The sequence below is a fragment of the Morone saxatilis genome, unplaced genomic scaffold (genome assembly GCF_004916995.1).
Source record: "Morone saxatilis isolate NCDOM2014 unplaced genomic scaffold, NCSU_SB_2.0 Contig24, whole genome shotgun sequence".
In the NCBI taxonomy this organism is placed as follows: Eukaryota; Metazoa; Chordata; class Actinopteri; family Moronidae; genus Morone; species Morone saxatilis.
This window is the reverse complement of record NW_023339807.1, coordinates 11,286,356-11,309,186: the sequence shown is the minus strand read 5'-3', so window position 1 is coordinate 11,309,186 and position 22,831 is coordinate 11,286,356. Positions and strand designations below refer to the sequence as shown.

General features: G+C 38.2%; 1 protein-coding gene across 1 annotated transcript in view; it reads left to right on the top strand.

Moving 5' to 3' along the window:
• The window catches only part of LOC118336272 (collagen alpha-1(XIV) chain-like), a gene marked incomplete in the record, with an annotated part of 121,764 nt that overhangs the window by 74,653 nt on the left and 24,280 nt on the right, over positions 1-22,831 (top strand). The window contains 10 exon segments of the mRNA XM_035672881.1: positions 1,771-1,914; positions 2,215-2,379; positions 2,608-2,646; positions 2,784-2,922; positions 5,334-5,476; positions 6,366-6,475; positions 13,260-13,418; positions 15,711-15,788; positions 16,635-16,721; positions 20,804-20,857. Coding sequence (XP_035528774.1) covers positions 1,771-1,914; positions 2,215-2,379; positions 2,608-2,646; positions 2,784-2,922; positions 5,334-5,476; positions 6,366-6,475; positions 13,260-13,418; positions 15,711-15,788; positions 16,635-16,721; positions 20,804-20,857 — 1,118 coding nt within the window.

The following is a 22,831-nucleotide window of genomic DNA, read 5'->3' as shown; positions in this document are numbered from 1 at the left end:
GCATGTGTGAAGTCTTAAGCAGTTTAGATCAGTTAAAGCAATGGAGAACACACTGCAGATCAGTTTAACCTGTTAAAAATGGCTATACCTTGTACTTCTTGACTCTGAATAACAATTACGACGGATTGAGAACAATGCTTATCCTTGCTGATGCACTCAATGTTTTTATTTTACAAAACCTTAAGTATTTTAAGGGGCTTGAAGCACAATGATACATTAGGAATCATTAAATTCACTGACAAGTATGCATTGAAACCACCTTGGTTGCTCTGTTATGGGCGGCTCTTCAAACCTTTTAAAGCTGTCTGGACAGATTTGATTGACTGATTAAGTCCATTAGGAGATGACCTGCACACTGTCAAAAGTTCATCTAATTTTTTGACAAACTGGATTGTGACATTTCCATATTAGTTTCTCTCAGCTTAAATCTGGTTTCAGTAGCTTTTAGGTCACTTATTGTCATGTAATAATTATGGGCTCAAAAATTTATATTTAATTAATTTCAGTTGAATAATAAAGAATACCTGTTTTTTAATTAGCAGGTACATTAAAAATGTAGCGAAGGTCTCAAGTATTCATGTCCATGCCACGTCCATGTGGAGAATAGGATTATTTTACATTGTTACTGAAGACCACACTAGTGGTTTTGTATTTCCATGTTCCCAAGTATGGAAGCCTATTACAGGCATGTATTCAACATTTTTTTAATGCCGTTATCTCAAGAATTTAATTATTTAGTTATCTCAGTATAACAAAGCTCATTTTCTCGTTTGGTCCAGCTGATCTGGAAGATGCCGTGGGCAGTGATTGTCTCAAGGTCCACTCCATGTAATCCAATGCAATCCAATCTTTGCACTCCCTCGTCAATGAATGTATTTCTGTCGTAGGTTGCTGGGGCTGTCGGGGCTGAGCCCCATAGAGCCCCAGCTCATTGTGTGACTATGTACAGGTGAGGAAGTAATGAAGTACTGTACTTAAGTAGTTTTTTCAGGTATCTGTACTTGAGTATTTATTTTTCTAACAACTTTTTACTTTCCCCCCCTACATTTTTACACAAATATCTGACTACTCCTCACATTTTCAAAACGGACTAGTTTCAACTACTTATAACTGCTTTCAGGGAATTACAAATTGTGATCATATTTTTGTATTTTTTTGCATCATTGCACACCTTCCCAACATCAAGACCGGTGTATATCACGGATGACAGACAAAACATGATGAAAACAACATAAAGACGTAACAAGATGAAACAGGCGAGAGGGAGACTCAGCTGTCTATTTAAAGGTTCAGTTAGCTTTGCAGAGTATCAGCCTGTTTTGGGCCTTTTGTTATCCCAAGATAAGAAAATAATTAACTTGTGATCTTCAGGTACCAGCATTAAAAAACACTTTGAATCTATGACTGTTTAGGGCTTCCTTATCCTGTACTGTTAATTTAATTTTCAAGTTTTACCTTTAAGGCAACCATTGGTTCATTCAACATTCATTTCGCTACAACATCAAAATAATCTTGCAGAATGTTTTTCTCAGGGTTATAATTCAGTCAGAGACACTGCGTCAGAAAACAGTGTCAACATAATATTCAGCAAAATAACAGTGATAAGTGTCAGGTTTTAATGTCCATGCTATGCATCTGAATGAGTATGATTGGGCATTAATTTAACAGATGGCATAAATGTAAAGTATAAATGGGCATATACAGGTTGAAACGTGTCAAAAATACAGGTATGATTGTTTAATCGAATGGTTTATTTTTGTCTTCTGTCAGGTCGGGCCATCAAACATGTGAAGGAGTCTATTTTTACCGCAGAGGCCGGAGCTAGAAGGGGTGTTCCTAAGGTCCTGGTTGTTCTCACTGATGGACGTTCGCAAGATGATGTCAACAAAGTTTCCAAGGAAATGCAGATGGATGGTGGGCATTTTATAGACCAAAAAAATATTAAATCTTTGGTACTTAATTAAAGTTCTGATCCATTGACATTGATAAAGTAAGTGTTGTGTAATGGTACAGTACAGGACAGATCCCCGTTCCCCCTTTCAATTCTTGGATACTTTATGTACTGTGTGTCACATTTTACTGTCACAGGATATCAGTCTCTTCAGCCATTGGTTTGAAACCCATAACTCCAACAATGTATTACATTACTCCACCTAATCCTTTCCATTGACTTTAAAACTTGTCATGAATTCTCGTGTTAAATTCTATTTTCAGGCTATATCATCTTTGCCATTGGCTTTGCTGACGCAGACTACGGGGAGCTGGTGAATATTGCCAGTAAGCCCAGCGACAGACACGTCTTCTTTGTGGATGATTTGGATGCTGTGAAGAAAATAGAAGAACAGCTCATTACTTTTGTGTGTGAGGCTGCCACTGCCAGTGAGTAACACTACCTTATGTTTAAAACAGAGACAGGATAAGAGACCAGGAGGGAAAAGAGTTTAGAAAAGTCAGCGAGAATGGACAGAAAGAAGATAGAGAAAGGACTGCTGTTGGTGGAGAGACAGAGTATGACTGAAGAAAAAAGGGAAAGAGAGAGGGATTTATTTGAAGGCTGAGAATTTAAAATATTAAAGATGAACTAACAAACTCTTTTGCCTCTTTCAGCTTGTCCATCTGTTTTGATGAGTGGTAACACAATGGCAGGTAAGAGGTGCAAATGACATAACATAGTACAACAGATCCAACTACTGTATCAATCCTGGGTAGAAAGCTAATGAGGATGAAGCCAAAGGTCGCTGATCGTGATGAAGATGAAGGTAATGATGATTTGTCCCTTGCAGGTTTCCGTATGATGGAGAAGTTTGGCCTTATAGAGAAGGAGTACAGCACCATACCTGGAGTTTCTCTGGAGCCGGGTTCATTCAACAGCTTCCCCTGTTACAGATTACACCGTGACGCCCTGGTGTCACAGCCCACCAAGTGAGTAAGGACAAGGGGGGAGACATCTTTTAAAATGACTTCTGTTTACAAACACTTTTAGACCATTTTTAAAAAAAATTCTGTTTCACTTGGCAAGCAAAGAAATTGTGCATCATAGCTGTGATCTGATAATGAGTTGGATTTGCCCAGATTACTGTGATTAAACCTCCTACTCTTCTCTTCATAGTCACTTATGTTGTGTTCTGTTACAGCCAAACACACTATTTAGCTGTTCTCATTGATGTATTTTTCTCTCTGCTGTTGTCAGAAAACAACACATAAATACTGCTGTTAACCAAGGCTAGCAGTAATCCATGCCTGACAACATATTCATGGGAAAACATGGGATGGGCTATATTGTTATACAGAATAAACAGCAGACAGTGACAGTAGACAGAGTTGGAGGCAACAGTTTGTTCAGTCACAGTTTTATTTGTCCAAGTATCATTTAGATCAAGATCTCTTTCACAGGAGATACCTGAGAACAAATGGTGCTTATAATAATGATTCAGTGTCACAAAAGAATCATCATGACACACAAACGTGTTAATTAATAAATCACAAATTTTAAAAATATCTGCATGTGAAGTTCCTCTTTAAGTTTTTTACTAAATACAGTACGTGCTGTTGAATCCAGCTCACTAATATTTAGGTTTGTTCTGTGTCTCGTAGAGTTATTTTGATCCCACACTGTTGCTATCTATGTTTGCTTTGTTTAAGTGACTCTTCCTTCTTCTTCTGAACATGGGGAGTGATGACTTACAGTGGTCAGCGGGACACAAACACCAGAGGACTTTGAATTATCAGCCAACAGCACACACAGGGTCCTAGAACTATTCAACAGCCCTGCCAATGAAAATGACATGACTTTCAGACTAATAGCAAACCACTGGGGAACTAACATGAAAGCTAACATGTCAAACATTTCCCTTCATCTTTGTTTGGATTATCTTTTAGGACACTAGGGTTCAAGTCCCACTCTCAACACCTGGGCTGTGTTACACTTGCTATCTCACAATCAGTATTGCCCCCAATGTTAACAACCACAAATGGGGTTCTTGAAGATGAAAGAATTTGAGCCTGTCACTGTCGCTGTTAAAATAAAATTGACTGCAAGACAGATGACACCCATTTATCTGATGAATTAACGTAAATACTTGAACATCTTTGCAGAAAGTCTCTCATCTTTCTCAAAACTTACCTAAAACCTGCAATAAAATGAAATGTACTGGAAGCCCTGAGCAGAAGCAGATTATTGCAGTAATATATTACACATGTATTTTCCACTAATCGCTGCAATTTCTTCTGCTAATTAACACAAAAGGCAAAATGACAATCTCACATTTTCTCTTTTAGGGCTTCACAGCTAAATTATAGACTGCTTTTAAAAAATAAAAATAATCACAACCTGTAAGAAATAATTGTCACAGCATTTCACAAACAACTGGTTGGCTCTATAGTTTATACAAAAAACAAAACCTATAAATACATACAGTAATTAACATTTACTGTACATATATATTTTATGCCCTGTAGTTTCCTATGGAACAGACTCTCTCTACAAGTTGTCTCTGCTGTAATTTGTATCAATAATTCAACTTGTCCAAGCTAAAAAAGAAACAACCCCAGGAATAAACTCAGGCTGTGACTGATTGTCTGCTCTTCACATGTGGATACACACTGTAGCTTGCACAGGACACTTATAGAAGCTATTATAGCGTCTAGTTTGATTAGACCATGCTCAATCTGTAATTAATGAAGTATCAAAAGATTAAAGGTGTTAAGGTTATGTGTTCAGGTTTCATTAAGAGTTCACCTTGTGCATTTCAAGTGGGTTTCAAATTGCTGGTTTAGACCATGACCACTAGTAATTAACAGGCTTTACAGTATTAAGAGATGCTTGCAGGCACATGTTAGAAGCGTTGAGCTTTACCTAGCACTATACCACAGGGACATATTCAGGTATAAATCTCATGCATACACGTAACAGGAGCATTCAGTGGCTTCAAATGTGCTCCTGTAATGTCTTTCTTGCTGTGATGTTGTCATTTCTAGCTTTTTTCTTGGTTTTTACCGTCAGCCAGTTTTAACTTTAGCTTCCTGTTCTGTGATTGTTCAGTTTGTGAAAAGTGACACTGACGAGTGCTCTGAAAAGTTGAAGCTGAGATAATTTGAACCTGAACTGCTCGAAGGCAGCGGCACAAAAAAAGGCCTAGGCTCTGTGATCAAAAAGAAGCTGGCACTCAAAGACAGTCTCAGGCTGCAGAAAGCACTCTAAAAGCATTCACAAAAGCTGGAAAGAGACAGTGGCACTTTGAAAAAGACACCTAGTGGATACATGCCTTTAGGGCACAGCTAAGCTCACTCACTCTCTGCTTCTGTGTTTGTGTGTGTGCGTGTGTGTGTACCAGGTACCTTCACCCTGAAGGTTTACCCTCTGACTACACAATTTCTATGATGATCCGCCTACTTCCTGAGACCCCGCAGGAGCCCTTTGCATTGTGGGAAATCCTCAATAAGGACAATGAGCCATTGGTGGGACTGATCCTGGACAGTAAGTCTGAACCACTCACATTTTTTTTTTGCTTCTGTATCTTTTCTTTGTCTCCCCTGCATCACAACACATCATTAAGTACAAACTCAAACGGCAGATGTGTGCCGCAGCTCCCGCAGTCCCAGTGTCTCCAAATAAAGCATGAGAGAGCATAATGCAGCAGATTTTAGTGCAGCAGGAAAGAAATCACTAATTACAGCTGGGCTACTGCTATGTTTTTGATGCAATATAATGTGCCTTTAAATGAGTTTAGTTGCAGAGATACCTGAGCTCTTCTGTTTGTGGTATGCCTCCCTTATTTACCCCTCCCCAAACGGGACATGCCATTAGTCTGGGAAAGCACCATGACCTCAGACTTAGAGGTGCTGATCCTCAGATGCTTTGGAGTTTGTAACTGGAGATCAGAATTTGATATAAAGCCAGTTTTTTAAAGCCAGAACAGATGGGATGATGATAAAAATTGTGTCATAAAATTTACCAGGTTTGTATCAAACTGTGATAAACAATGTCACAGAAACACTACACACAATGTAAACTCACCTCAGGTGTCAACCTTTAGAGGTGTTTCAGACACCATTGACTTGGAGGAGACCCAGGGCAGACCCCTGACCTGCCACAGAGATTAAATTACCAGCTGGATGATCTTGGGATCCCCAGGAGTAGCTGGAAGACGTTGCAGGGGAAAGGTCATTTGGTCAGCCATGTCAGAAAAATTCCTAACTTGTTTAGAAGTGTTTTATGGGCTTAAATTTTAAACAAAAGCAAGGAAACATGTTGATCTTTATTGGAGTCTAATCGCAGGAGACAATAGTGTGTACAAGTTTCTACTTGATGTGAACATCAACTCTTTCAGTCCTCCCCTTACCACCAACTCTGTTGCCTCACACAGACTCTGGAAAGACCTTGACGTTCTTCAACAATGACTACAGAGGAGACTTCCAGACCGTCACCTTTGAAGGAAATGAAATCAAAAAAATCTTCCATGGCAGCTTTCACAAGGTTAGTCTTTCATAGATGTGATAACGTCAACAAATCACTTTAGTCATTCATAAAGTATAGTAGTAGTAAAGAATTACATTTACTGGTTATAGTTTTATGTGCATGTTACATATCATTATAACAAGGTAAGAGGTTTCGAGCTGATGGTCAGAAAGAAAAATCTGTGTAATGTGTGCGTGTACAGCAAGTCCATTAGAACTAGAAACACTTCAGCACCAGTTTGAATCACATATCAGGTTCAAACAATCATTATAATTTTTAGGTGGTAGTTTTTCAGATAAATATTCAGAAAAGGCGCACTGAAGCTCTGCAGAGCAGAAGGGGACAGAGAGAGCAAGAAGCTTTTTGCCAAGCTGTTGAGACAAAAATGAGGAAGATTGACTGTATTTTGATGTTTTTGAAGTTGTGGAAGCTGTTGGGTGGTTTTCCAGTGGCTCTTGGGCTGGATTTTTTTTTTCTCTTGACCTGTCAACACTGCTGTGGTGAGTGAGTGTGTGTGCAGGTGATGATAGCCCTCCTCCCTTTTCTGTCTCTCCCTCCCACTCTCCACTGCTTTTTCTACTCCAATTTTATTTTATTTTTTAAACCAATGGAGTGTAGGAGTGGGAGTGAAACTGCAGATTTCATAAACCTTTAAGACCTCTGTGTGGTCTCCCATGATGAAGTTATAGTGGACATACTGTATGTCATTATTTTTAACATTTATAGACTAAACAGTCAAACTAAATCCGTAGATGAATTAATAATCCCAGAGCCATTTTGCCAAATTTATCAATGCCATTTTTATCAGTGCCACATGAATGTAATACGTCCCACGAAGTACATTTAATGTTTAGATAACATAGACCAGGTTTCGATGAGTGCATCTACAAACACACTGTATAAACATCATTATAAAGAAGGAAAATCTATGGTAGTTGTATTAGTTTCCATGATTTTGTTGTTATTACTATTCCCCGGTGTCCACAGACTGGACCACCAGAGAAATTACTTTGTCCTCTCAGCTGATTCTCTGACAAAGATATTTCATATTTCCCTCAATCACCGGGATTCTAGCCAAATGTTTTTATGTAAATTATATTGTATCAAATTAGTCATTATGAAAATGGCCAATTTTGATGACATTCCCTCAATAAAAGACAATCTTCTGCTCACTTGAGACGAGAAAGGGTTTTGTAAAAAATAAATGATGGAATAAATAGTGATGCAAATGCTCTTACTGAATAAATAATGACATTGGTCTGGCCTTGACAGGCCCAGTGAATGACAAGTTCACATTGCAAAACACTTTGGCAAGAGATGTCAACAACATCAGGCGAAACAAAATAATATTAATAACATCTCACCGAACAATAATCAATTATTTTGTCTTTGTGGACATGTTCTTTGAATAAACCTCAGTGTTCAGGGGGTGTATTTACTTCAACAGAGCTGATGGAAATGGACATTTGCATGTATTGTTTTGTTACATTTTAAAAGAGCAAGTCTTTATAGACAATACTGTTTTTTGCCGTATAGATGCTGTTGTGTACTTTCTTTCCTGGGTCTCTCTGTGGATTTGTGCTGAAAACAAACCAACAGCAGCCCACCAACTCTCTGTCTGTCTTTCTTTATCTCAATTCTCAAAATGTCAGGGAGTAGCTGTCCATCATTCTCTGTGCCTTTTGTCTTCTCCATTGTTTTCTGTCTTTCTATTGGAGAACATGACAATGTTGAGAGAGGGAACAGATGCAGGAGACTGCCTGGCAAGGGGAAGTGTTCGTCTCCATTTAGACAGGATGACAAGTGAATAAGCGGAGTGTCCGTGTGCGTGTGCATGTTTGTGTGTCCGTTATGAAGGGATTACCATATGAAGACACCTTATGTGAAAGCAGGAATACCCAGCAGGATCTGTCACTGGTCAGTGAAGCACACACACACAGGCTGAGAGAAAACACAGAAAACAGAGACAAGTGAAGGAGGGGGAAAGCAGAACAGAGAGAGAAATAAATATAACAGTGAGCTTGAGACAAAGAGAAAAACAGGCAGAAAATATAGAGATATAGAGACAAACAGAGAGACATATAGACGTAGAAAAAAGAAGTTACCTGCAGTATAACTCACATATTGCTCAGAGCCATATTATACTCCAGGAGTGTATGAACATTTTTCTGTAACTCCCAAAATGATTAAATGCCTCACATTAAAAATATTAGAGAGCACTTAAAGCTGTGCTTGTGTGCTGTAAAAATGTACACTCAGGAAATCATTTGCACCAGTGCTTTTGAAGTTTTCTAACTTGCAGTAATCCACAATATTTCACAGAGTGACATTCAAAATGTACTGTTAATTCATTCGTTCATAAATTATTATTAAAAAGCTGTTTCCATGAATGTTGGTAGCTTCTTGGAAAGAAGAAGAAATTATAATGAGGAAACAAAAGCAGTAACTAGAAATAAATGCATCATGTCTGTTGGAAGGACACATTTAGGATGACTGCAGCTGTGTTTGTTTGTGAAAGACGTTGTTACAGTACATGGCTGACAAAGTAATGTGGTGCTTGAAACTACTTTTCAACAACTTGATGATTAATCCAGATAGGTTACTACTTTATTTGCATAGTCCACCTACAGATAGTTTAGTATTTGTAACAGGTTGTTATAATAGATGTTTAACAGATTATCTATAGCGTATATGTGACAATTCATGAACGTACCCTAACCAAGATGTTTTTGTGCCTAAACATAACCAAACCTTAACCACTGTGGTGTAATGTCACAAAACGGTTGTCAAATCTCAACTAATAAGCTGTTGAAATGTTACAAATACTCTATAAACTCTGTGTAGGTGGACTATCCAAATAGTGTTACCCCATATGGAAGCAAAAATGCAAACACTGCAAATGTGTGTTAACTTTAAAGTTGTTTAGATTTTGTCTCCAGACATTTTTGTTATGATGATGAGTAAGAAAGGGCGATTAGCTTTTCCAGTTTGTCTGGATGGGGCTTCAGGAGACTGATGAGGTGGCACGAATTAGACAGAGGCAAAAATAAATACTGTACATGAGCTAAATTAACTTTTTTTTTCTAAGTGACATTTTTAAGGTAGTTTATGAATAGCAAGACATTTGAGTAAAACCAAGTGTATTTTTACCTTCATCTGAAAGTACAGCATTAGTGCCACACAGACTAGCATGTTTAAATAAAGACTTATCAAAATTGTATGTTCTTTATTTACTACTACTACTGGAACAACTCTCTCTCAAAGCAAAATTTCAGAGAATTGAGAGTAACTTGAAGCAACATCTGAATTATTTTAGTTGCTACTGTATTGGATTATAACAGACTACATTTGTACATACAAGACCACAAATTGAATAATAAGTGCAAATTAGACCTGAAATAATTGCCTGTTTCTCAAAAAGAGTTTCTTTGTATCACAGACAAAAGTCACATTATGAGTAGCCTGTCAACACTGCAGTTGTTTCGTGTTTAAAAAAGAAGAAGCATATTAATCATTATAATTGTTTCCACAGATATCGGGGCAAAGATATAGAGCTAACTTCATTTCTGCTGTTACTGTTGTTTAAAAAATCTATACGTGAAAGTGGCTGACAAATGTCTCCAGCTCTAATATAACATTTGTTGTTGTTTTTTGTCCCCGCATAACAAAACATCTGTGCCAAAGAAGTGGTCATCCAACGGGAAGTAGCTAACTTTGTTCAAAAGTTAAAAGTGCAGTTTGTGGATTAACTTGTTTTAATCCATAGTGAAAGCAGCATTTTAGGCTTGATTGAAAATATTGCTGACTAGAGAGAACAGGAAATGAGAAAACACATATTGTGCACACACAGGTAAAGAGAAACATACATACATACATACATACATACATACATACATGTAAAAGCGCAAACATACAGTATGTGTACATGATAAAAAAAAACATACAAGCTTTACAAGCAGCCATTCACATACAGAAGCCCACTGTATGCACTCACACACTCAATTCAGGCATGCATAAGCGAGCATGCACATTTTTAAGTGCAGGTCAGAGACAGCTGAGTCAGCAGACCTCCTGATAGCCTCATATTCCTCAGTCCACATTATCTTACACTGCATGTTTAAAAGCTGCCATAACAATTTGAGTGTGTGTTTGTCTGAGCTCCACTTTTCCAGTTGCACCATTGTATCAGAGATAAATTTCATTTTGTGTTTAGTTACCAAGAGGTGAAATAAAGTGATGCTACCTCTCTTCTTCCATTTCTTAATGTTTCTTCAGTTTCTCTAATATAAAGTTTGAAACAGCTGTTTTCATTTTCTTATAATAGTAAGTAATTCGGTGTTGAATGATAACGACACCCAGAGAATAACACTATTAAAGAAAGTCAAAATCTGTCTAGAGCAGTTTTCTCTTCCTGTTGATTTTTCCTTGTTTTAACAGTTATATTCAGTAAAGATAATGTTAAGTTGATACCTCAGTCTTTTGGGGTTTTGCTATCAAAGTACAACATAGTTGTTATTCAATTTGCTAAATTACTGCAAAGTCACATGTGCAACATGACAAAAGATAACGTAGGACCGTCAGTGGTTCAGAAAATAAAAAGTAATTTGTCCTTTGTTTGAAAAAATGATAAGGAAAAAAAATTCTGATAAAGACAAAAAGAAAACCGTCGTCTGACAAAGAGACACAAAGAACAAATGAGGTGCCCTGTATTAAAGAAAGATACTGCTGATGTGTTAGACAGGAGTAGTATTAGAAAGTACAAGACAGTGTATGTGTGAGAGGTTAATTCATCTTGTGCTGGCAGGAGTGTTAGCTGCGGATGGATCCTGTAGTTTCCAGCCGTCTGACCTGCCAGCATTAGCACAGAGTGAAAAAAAATGTGTTTTTCTTTGTTGTGAATGCTGGCCTATAAAACTGATCCCAAATGTCAGTTGTGAGGTTTGTCTCCTGTCGGACTCTGGGTCTTCTAATGAGTCTCAGATGAACAAGAAAATCAAACAAAAAAAATTGTTTGTAATGTTTAAATTAGCTTTAAAGTTATCTGTTCATGTCAGAAGCCCATTCCAATTTTTTGATAGTAGTCCTCAGATACTGTCACAATGTGATCATGAGTAACATGACCAGCATAAATAAGTGTACAAAGTTGAATTTTAGCTGAAAAACAAATGTATGTAAGGTTCTAGGTAAAGCTTAAGAACACTGGTCCTTCATTGATTTTAATGTGGTACAGACTTTACAGTGGAGTTAAGTTATAACAACAATAAAATCCCACCGTGTTCACGTTGAGATTTTAAGTCTCTACAAGTACATTTTTATATTGCACATTAAAAAAGGAAAGGAAACACACATTCCCATGTCTGAAATGCATTATCCACAATCTGTAAATGTCCGTAAGTAGAAATATGGTAGAGAAATGTGTATCATATGCATGTCAGCTTTTACTGTAAAGAATATTTTAAGTCATTAGAGTATTAGGCATAGTATGCTAAACTGGCAGAATAAAAAGCAAAAAGCAGTTGCTTAAAAAATAAATTTTTCTGATGCCTGCTACTGTTGGCTGCGTTTTTTATTTCATATAGCTCAAGTGTGAGAAAAGAATGTTTCAAATAGTACATTTTCAAGAATAAACTTCCTCCAAACTGAAAATAAGTCTGAGTATTGCTGGAGTAAATATAGGAACCAGCTAGCCTGAGGAGAGACACACACACACACACATATACATTTACATACCGTAGACATTTCCCTATTGCCCTATACACATTCCTAACACAGTAATGTTAACCTTAACTGAAACCACTAAATGCCACAAAATACCGGCAAAATGTCTGCGCCTTAGAGGATTTTCATCATATATCACGAAAGTGCAACACATACACACACACACACACACACACACACACCATGCCCAGTGAAGTGTGCAGATGGAAGGATGAGAACAGAAAGTCATTATAAAGCAGCCGTCCAGACGTCAGCCAAGGAATGAGCTCTGACACTCGAATATGAACTTTGTCTAACTTCACATTAGCTGCACGTTGTTACTGGGTGTGTGTGTGTGTGTGTGTGTTGTCTTGTTCCTATGACTTGCAGTGTATTTTTGTTGAAGGTGTGATAGAGTGATATAAAACCTCTCATAATTGTGAAACATGGAGGTGCTAATAGTCTAATTTATTACTATCTTTCGGCAGGATGCAGCCCTCTGTGCTCATTAACCATGCCACCAGGTGAATTTCACAGTTCATGGCACTGGCAGTGGTTTCCTCTAAGGAGGCAGTTTGAGCTCAGGCTCTACCTGAACGGGCCAATTTATGTGCTTAGATGCTTTGGGCCTGCGTTTATAAAAGCCCCACATAGGCAAAGGAACTTATTGTCATCGTAACAATAAGCAACAACAATAGACACATCTTTACTAGTCAGTAAAGATGTGTCTATTGTTGTTGCTGCACATACACACAAGAGGTAGTCAAACATTTTCTATTCTAGCTGATTAGAGATGCAAGACCTGTGAAAATGCTGCACTTAAAATTATGTTACAACTCTGTTTTATTGAGTCTATCCTCTCAGTTGTTTGTGTTTATGTCTGGTTATATATTTACGACAATGATGATGGGTAATACAGACTAATCTGGGACTATTACTAGGACTTCTACTATAGACTATTGAGACAAAATACTTACTAAAATAATGCGGCCCATCTGTATTTTTTTAAACTGTTGTTTTATTGCAATCACAAGGTATTTGAAGGTATATTTTTAGATCCTTTCTGCTGTAGTTTTTCTTACCTTATCCTCTTTCTGCCACACAGCTCCATGTAACCATCAGCAAGACGTCAGTGAAGGTGGTGTTAGATTGTTCTGTGGTTGGGGAGAAGTCCATCAATGCTGCTGGGAACATTACCACCGATGGAGTGGAGATCCTCGGGAGGATGGTTCGGTCCAGAGGCAGACGGGACAGCTCTGCTCCAGTCAGTATGAATTCTTGTCTGCATCTTTGTTTAGTGCTTTCTGAATAGAGGTTGACTGCATACCGCTATGTTCAAGGTACCTACAGGTATTTGAAATGCGATCTGTTCTTTAGACAGGAAGTAGAAGAAGCTTATCAGGGCTGTAGATAATGGGAGGGTTGTCAAAATCTTCAAGTTAGTGTAAAATGCCAGAATTTATTTCACAATCTGTTTGACATAGTTATGGAAAATAACACTCGCTAGACAGCTGCAGGTCTAGCTGTATGTTGTAAACGATAGTTAAAGAAATAATAAATTAAATTCTACTTTAATCAAGTGATAATCATCTAGCTGTTATAATTGTCACTTGTGCATTGATTGCAGTGATCAATCAGCAAAGTGTTGTTGTGAACCATTATGGCCTATAAAATTGCAACCATTAATATCCAAAACCATTTCAGTGAGTCACTCAGTTGGAGTTCATTTTATTTATTGCAAGTGTATGTACAAAGTGCTTTACATATACTTTGTTAGCTGTGCTTCACACACAGGCACTCAAAAAGGCAAGAGAAGGTGAGACATCCAGGGCTTCTGGGAATAATAAGCGCCGCAGTTAGTAAATTTATACTTCTTAGCTGCTCCAAGGAAAATTATCAGCTGGAAAATGCTGCATTAAGAGGTTTTTATAAAGAAAAATATAGAAAATGTGAAATATTTTCCAATTACCACCAGACTGTTTTTTAGTGGCCAGTAAAGAGGAGGGTTGTTGATTCAACAGTATGTGGTGTCTGTCGAGTTTGGAAAGGTCTTAGATCTGTTAGGAAACCATAATGGTAGCTTTACCTGGCTTCTAACGTGAAGAATACAAATCAGTCATTTTATTCTATTTTGCTATGTGCACTCTCGGTTGGCCCGAAGTGAAGTCTTAAGTTGAAGAACTACTTTGTTTCAGGCTCCGCAGTGAGCGACATTTCTTATTATCTACGGACTCTGAAATTGGGAGTGTTTTGCCCATTCATAATGACAGCTGAGCCTGTGGATTTTCAGGTGATGAGTTGATTTAGGGGATTAGAAGAAGATATACTTTATTACGATATTACTATGATTACGAAAGTGACTGTACATCAGCATGAATAAATTAAATCATATAATGACAGTCGTGACATTTTTCTCAAGGTTTCAATCAGCCTGGCCAGCATTTCTGTGAATCTGGGTCAAAACCCACAGTAAGTGCGTATCTTTTGGGTCTCAAAGTTAGTTCCAGTTTAACTGAGATTGCCCGGTTCTTTTAAGTCTAAGACCCCCTGTGGTGCTGTAATAGAAGGACTATAATTACTAGGATAAGGCCATTTCACACAGGCTGCAGGGCAGGCCTTTACTCCGTAATAATTAATAAATGGGATTTGAGTCTAATGTTATTGTCATACATTTCCCTAAAAAAATTGCCTATTTATGGCATTTTAGATATGAGATTGGGGGCGAATGTACTAAATGACCCTCTGTACTTGAAATAATACATTGGCAAGATTAGGTTACAGTGAAACCTGACCAAACCAGGAACAATGTTTCCATATAGGAGACGTCTCTTAAAGTAAAGTAATGAACATTATGATTGTGTAACTGAAACAGAAGCAGAGAGAAAAACTGTTATCGCCCAGTTTTCCACTAGTCGACAGAATCTCATCCAAGTCTGCAACCATGTGTTCGTGTCTATGTGTATTTAACTTCCTAGATAAAACTGATTCACAGTCATGAAGCCAATTAATGTGAAGCTGTGTCTGTCATATGTATACATCTATTAAGTTTGATACAGAGCTTTGTTGAAGGTTAGGGTATACATGTCTGGTTTCTGGATCCTTAGAAATGTAGATATTAGAAACTGCCCTTCTAATGAAATAAACAGTACATGTCAGCGGGTAGTTTCTTCAGTCATGATGATAAACTTTAGAAATGAATCAAACACAAGCCCATGACCTAATTTATAGCCTGGTCTATAGTTTAAGACTAGTGGAGCCTCCAGAATGTCCATTTTGTTTGTTGAAGCTATCAAGCAGACTTCATGTCTCCCAGCACTTTTCAGCTGGTCATTAGAGCTCATAAGCAGCCAAACTGTCTGTTTCTTGTTTCTTATCGACACAGAAGCACCACAGAACCACATCACTGCAAAACACCATGGATAATTTTCCAGTTGAAATGCCACCTCTGTTTTATTTCTGCATTTTGAAATGTGTTAACTGATAATATTGTAATTGAGTATTAATGGAACTGGTTTTGTCTGTAAGTGTACTCATGCATGTATGTATGTGTTTGCAGTTCCAGCTCCAGATGTTTGACATCATCTGCAGCACATCCTGGGCCAGCAGAGATAAGTGTTGCGAGCTGCCAGCATTGGTAAGAAACTACACATGTGTATATACTCTGAAACACACATGCTCACACACATTAATACATGATTTTCTTCCTCTCATCCCCTCTCCTCTCCTCTCCTCTCCTCTCTGACTGTGCAGTCTCACTGTTACAGCCTTAGAAAATTAAGGTGATAATTGTGGTTACGATCAAATTGAGTTATGATGAAACCAGAATGATAAAACCAGAATTAAAGCCAAATTACTTGGAATCTGTATGAATGGCTATTAGCACTGGCAAAGAAATGCCACTGCTAATAGTGCCTGTGGTCGGGTGGGTCATTTCAATTATGTGATAGAAATGCATCTAACGAGCACCTCGAGAATAAACAATGTTGTCTTTCTCACACATATACAAGTCCAGTCAGAGTGTGCCTGTATAAGAGCACCAATTATCAATTAACACTCCAGGCATAAAACAAACCCACACAACAAACAGATACAACGAAGTACCTCCACCTCTGCAATCTGCTTTTGTTGACAGAAAGGTCAGAAAAGTTTTTATTCAACACAAACATGAGGTGGAGAGTATATTAGAAAAAAACCCTGTTTTGATAAAATGGTTTATCAGTAGTCAAGGGGACCAAGCAAACAACGATTGTTTTGTACCACAAGTTTAATATCTCGAGCAGCTCCAACAGTTGGGAGTCAAATACCTGATCCAAGGACCAGAGATGAGTTGCTAAGTGATGATGAATATTTTACCATCGTTATCTTGTTTGCTGGCAAGCTCCTGGTGTACCTAGGTGAAGTTTTAAATGATGCTGCTCATGTCTTGCCTGAGTACAGAGCAAGTGCACTGTACACTTGATGTATTTATGTGTGTTTTCAGAGAGTCGAGGAGCAGTGTCCTTCTATGCCTCATGCCTGTACCTGCTCCCAGGACAGCAAAGGACCTCCAGGACCTTCCGGACCCCCTGTAAGAGCTCATTCAATCTTTCATTAGATTACTTATTCAGACTCCTGTGCTCAATCCAGTATGATGACTGTCTTTTCTATTAATCTATTCTGCCTGTGTGGAACTCTTTATAGATGTCTCCTTCCTTCTCTGCATTTGTTTTTCCAATGGCTTGTCTTTTTGTATATCGTTATATATGGTATTTATACTCCTCTTTCCCCTTCTCTCTTATACCATTCACTCATTCACTTTGACTGTCTAGACCCTGATTACAAAGGTTTGTGTTTATCCCAGAAAAAAAGTGTCAAGAGAGAACACTGCTGGTAAATCTTAGAGTCAAACAGCCTCTCTGACAGCTAAGTAAAAAGTTAATTTCCTGTTGTGGAATTTAGTGTTAAGGAAAGAACTCGATGCAATCCAGCTCAGTTTAATTGTGAAATTCTTCCCTGAAGGGGCAAATTGAAGTAAGCTGGTCTGCAAAAAAACAACAACATAAAAACAATGTATTTACGCACATAAATACAATCTAAAAATACAAAATACGTTAGTCTGAGGTTTTTTTTTTAAAGATACAAAAGTGCATTCTGTCCGTACACAATTGATTTATTATACATACACAGTCTCTTTATCAAGTGAAATGTGGAATTACAAATCCTTTGGCGTTTTCATTGGCGTGGCAGTATGTTAGACAGAAACGCTGTATTCCTCTCACGCAGTAGCAAGTAAAACCAGATAGAGGCTGAGAGATGAGAGCGAGTAAATGAGCTCATTTACAGACTTTTGTCTATATTCTCTCTTTTTTATTATTCTTCCTTTCTCTCTCCCACGGTGCATTTTTCAGTCCTTTCTCTCTTCTTTATCCCCCATCCCTGTATCCCTTTTATTTTCTCTAATTTTCTTCTCAGTTCTCTCTCTTTGTCCCCACTCTTGGGTACTGAGGACATGAGAGGGGTGTGGATCAACACCAGTATAGTTTGAGAAAGTAATTATATGGCGATTCCATTCATCACAGCCGATTACAATCCTCGCAATTTTCATCCCTGTCCACTGAGCCAGATCCACTTACTCATCTGTGGGGTTATGTCCACAGGCCACAGCCCTCCATTTTAGTTTTCTACGTCTCTTTGTCTTTGTCTTTGTCCCTCTTGCACAATGAAATGTGCTACTAAACTCTCAAGATAAGATGCTTATTAATTCAAGAATAAAATGTAGTTGATCATTTTTTAGATATATTTTCTCTCGATACTGTGCTTTTACTTCTGTCGCTTCCATCTCTTTTCTCTTTCTCTCTTTTTCACTCTGTTGCTCTCCAAACCACAGATCAATAACAGTACTGTATAGCTTTCAGCCTTTCATTGTCTTTCTCTTTCTTCTTTTCTCTGTTTTCTCTTTTACCTCCACCTCATGCCTGAGGCTCTTCTTCTCTCTCTTCTCTTTCTATTTTTTTATTATCACTTAATTCCTCTCTGTGCCTGCGTCTGTCTCTCTGTCTGTGTCTGTTTCTCTCTCCAGCATCAAATGTGCTTCTTAACTCACATTTTAACTGCAGCATATAGGCCTAGATGAATGGTTTAATGGTGAAATCATAGTCACTTTTGTGCTAAAACTGCCCGCTATAGTCGGGGTTTTGAGGAATGAAGAAAAGGTGATGACATTCCCCTTGTTAACGCAATATAAAGGTTGTTAACACAGTATATGTATTCTATCCCCTGTGGAAGACAAGCTTCCTACAGACAGGAAAACTTTCAAAATCCTAACAGACTGTGAAAACAGAGAGTTTCACTGCCAACAATGGATTGTGTACACAGTTTGTTGTTGTGCTGCTGAGACTTTGCTCTGAGCTCTGAGTGTGAAGAAAGATGAATAAATACCTGGATCTATGGGGATACCTGATGCAGTGTCTAAACATACAGAGAAGTGCCAGGAACTGGAAGGCAAATGAGCTGGAGAACAAATAATTATTAAAAAGGATTATGGAACGTTAGTATTTGCCATCTGATCATAAAGATTATTAAAGCTCAAAACATCTTATCCAGAAAATCTTGATATCAAACAGAATATATGTACTTTTGTCAATAATATATCTACACAGACAAGATAGTATTTCTGCTCTACACTTACATCATTATCCGAAACACAGTTGTGCTTTTCTTCCTGAGAGCAATTTCAGTGTTTGTGTTCACTGTCAGACGTATGTCTTTTCCTGTCTCACTCAGCAGCAGGCCTCTTCAGTTTTGTAAATCTTTGAGTCATGTTTGAAATAATATTGATTGCCCCAACTGAATTGCAATCTGTGCCGCCTGATTTGGCACAGATTCAGCTCAATACCGAACATCAGTCAGCAATCAATCTGACATTAAGGAAAACATGCGCTGCCTGCCATCTCCGTTTGTTAAAATTGAATTGTGCCCATGCTGTTTGAGATCCAAGTGTTGTTTAATAAAAAAAATGTAAATTTGCCTTCGGCATCAAATTGCTCAGTTGATAATAGGGGTGGTGTACTTTTTTCTATCACCATTAAAGGCCCATGAAAAATCCAAACACAATTATTTGTGTTGTTTCTGTCGAAGCTAATTTCAGTTTCTCTGCAGGTTTGCCCGACCTCCAACAAGTCATGGGCTCACATTGTTTGCAAAAATCAACTTGCAGAGACAAAATTGCTCAATTGACAAACATAATCAATCATTGTGTATTACATATGGTTTTTTTTTCCTAACAAGAATTTACATTAGCACAGTCTTCGTTGCCAGAAGGTTCTTCAGTTCTTATTTCAAATTTATTTATTTCAAATTTCAAACCTTATTTCAATTTGCACAACCCAATATGTCCATCAACCACTGTTAAAAGACGCTGATGTGGGATTAAATCCACAGTCCTTCTTCTGTGAAAAAAATGCATTTCAGTTCAGATGAAGCTAATAGAGGCTTTAGCATTCTTAGTTTACGATTACCTACAGACGATATCCACTGATGTCTTATCGTTTATTGTTGGCAACAAACCTTTGTCCATCTATTACTAATTATTCCTTCACAGCAAGAAAACACTGTCCAGGAAAATACAAAGAGGGAATTTTGTACTAAAAAGACGCCCTCGTATTAGCCTCAGTTGAACTTTTGTCCCTTACCTTTTACAGTGGAACAGATCACTTCATGGCCTGTATAGATAGGAGGAGTCATTACAGCAACCAATAACTATTTCAGCATACATATGGGCATGTGAGTTTTATATTAAGAAGCACCCACTCTTCAACAGTGTGCAGTGGTAGAAAATGTGGAAACAGGCCTCATAAGCATCATGTTTAGCTGCTTAATAATTTGATGTAAGCAATAAATACTGATACATGTTCTGTTTGAAGAGATATATGCATATATACCAGTCAGTGCAGCAGATTCTTTTTCAAGCTGTTTAAATAGATGAAACAGTTAATGACTCCTGCGTGGTAAAGCAAACAGATTAGCATAAAACTTGGGTCAAACAGACTTGTCATTAATTTAAACTGAGAAAAAAATAAAATGACATTGGTAACAAGCATATGATGATTCCATTAGGACTAACCTCTTGCTTTTACCACATCTGTATGTCTCCTCTCATATCCCCCTTCTTGCAACCATCCCTCCTATCCCCTCTGGCTAAATACTGTAGGAACTACCTAGTCGCCCCCTCGTTCCCGGGGGAGACCTATTTAAGCAAACACAGGAAGAGGATGTATCCCAAATGGGCCAATGATTAGCAGATGTGTGTAGTTTGTCCCTGGATAAACCTTGGGGCTAGAGGGGTCAGCCTGAGGTTTACAGCTCTAGACTCTGCTGTTACTTACAGATGCAGTGTAATAAAGTGCAGACCTCAGAGGGGCAGTTTACAGCACAAATCAGCGTTGGCCTCAGTCCATCAAATTCATAATCCATTCATATTAAAGAACTGTGCTGTTCCAGTTTTATTAGATTTTTTTTAAAGATGAACTCCAGTCTACTTTGAAAGGGAGTCTGGTGGATACATATTTTTGCAGGGGTGTGTTTCTTTTCCATTACTTTCTTTGTAGGTGCACAATTTGCAAACACTCATTATGTGCTGTTTTTACAGTGTGTGTTTGGTTTGTGTTTCAGGGCGGCCCAGGCATAAGGGGGGCCAGAGGAGACAGAGGAGAGCCAGGAGTGACGGTTTGTAAAATTCACTTAATTTCAAAGACCATTTATTCTTGATCAGAACTGTCAGCACTTAATAAGTCTCAAATAGTATCTATCTTGCATCTTTCATGCGGTTGAGTCACTTGTCCCCATCTGGGGAAGAAGAAGCACCCCAGTAGTTAACAGTAATGAGCTGGTTGGTCTGTATTGAAAAGCAGCCGGGACAGGAAATATTGTGGGCATGGTTGTAACCACAAACTGTGCAAGCTACAATAATTTCCATAATTTTCTGGCTGAATAAAATTAAACTTGAACCCTGAAAAATCCATATTTCTTTGTTAAGAGCTCAATCCCACCCTCCCTATCAAATTGGTGGCACAGTGGAGACCCTCATGATTTCACATTTTAAAGTTCAATCAGATCGAACTCTAAGTGAGGCCAAAGAGGCGGGGTCACTTTGCAACTGGAGGCGAACACACCTCACCCTGTTCCTCCATGAAAATAATGGGGAGCCCGCAAGACTAGGCAAGACTATTATTAATAATACATTTTATACATAATCTGAACAAGCAGGTCCACACCTCTACCTTCAGGGACACAACAGCTCCCATTCTGATCAGAGGATAAAAAGAAATAAGTTAGGCGTGTGAAGCAATGCCCTGACTCACAAACAAAGAGCCTTTTCAACAACAGTCCCCTCCATCCTCCAGACTGAATGTGAAGCACCCTTATGCCGAGTGAAATGACGAGACTTGGCCTCAGACTCAGAGCAGGCTTTTATCGCCACTCTTACTATCCTGTCTTTAATAGATACGGTTCCAACAAATGCTGTCTTGGACTATTAAGGAAAGAGTTATTGTAGAGTTTGCATCTGCTGTAGTTTTGCTATGGCAGTCTGTTCCAAATTGTTACAAACCATCCAGCTGTGGCAGTCAGTACAAGGCCTGACACTGTTGGAAATTTCTCAATACCAATAGCTAGTTCCCACGTTTGTAATTTAATCTTAGAGGCAGGAAAATATGTTTTGAAGCTTTTCTTCTTTGAAAGAAGCAACAGGGGGCCCTGCCACTCCTGCTCAGACACGCAGGGCTGTCAGTCAATAAAGTAAAGTTGATTATCTCAACCATATGTCCCACTTTGACTTTCTTGAGTGACAATGTATTGAGTGCAGTACATAAAGTGGCCCACCCAGAACTTAAAACTTAGCACATCTTGCTATAAATTACCAAGAATAAAAAACAAAGGCAGGCCGTGTGTTATATTTGATGGGCGTAATTGTATTAGTTTTGGAGTAAGATGTGGTTTTCAGCCCTGCTGGCACACACATAAAGTACAGTACACACATATATTAATGCATGCCTGCTACTGCCAGATCACACTTCAGCAGCATTTGTACCTCTGCAGCTGCGGCCAAGTTTATTTGAAGAGTTGGAATATATTGCTGTATTAGACCAGCTCCTCCATGAATTCATCCTTATTCATTCTCACTAATCAATTTGGATACATTACTTGTTACAGTATAAGTAATGATAAATGGGAAAATAAATTGTGCAGTTATTAAAATAAACTTTTAAGTAATTTCAATTTCAGTCTGTAAATTGATTCATCTCTTCAAGTAGTTCAACACCATATTTCTGTGCTTTTGTTTATTTTTATTCGCACTTCATTCATGTATATCTGATCCAAAGTTTCTTTTCATTGTTTGCATGGATAAGCCATGAAGCCAGTAACTGAATGTTTGAACAGTAAAACAATAAATATAGCCAGAGTGAAGATTACTTTGGCTACCACTGCCGCTGAGCCAACAAGATACAAATGCTGTGAATCAGTGGTGGTTTGCAGGAATTCCTCTTTTCTGACTCCCTCTGCAGGAACTCTGTCTGCAGCTTGTACACATGGATCAAATAAGCCTCCACACTGGCACAACTTGATTATAGATGGATGGACAAGTGTCTAAATCTATTTCCTGTAGTAGATCTCATTATGGAAGCAGCCAGTGGCAGCGGA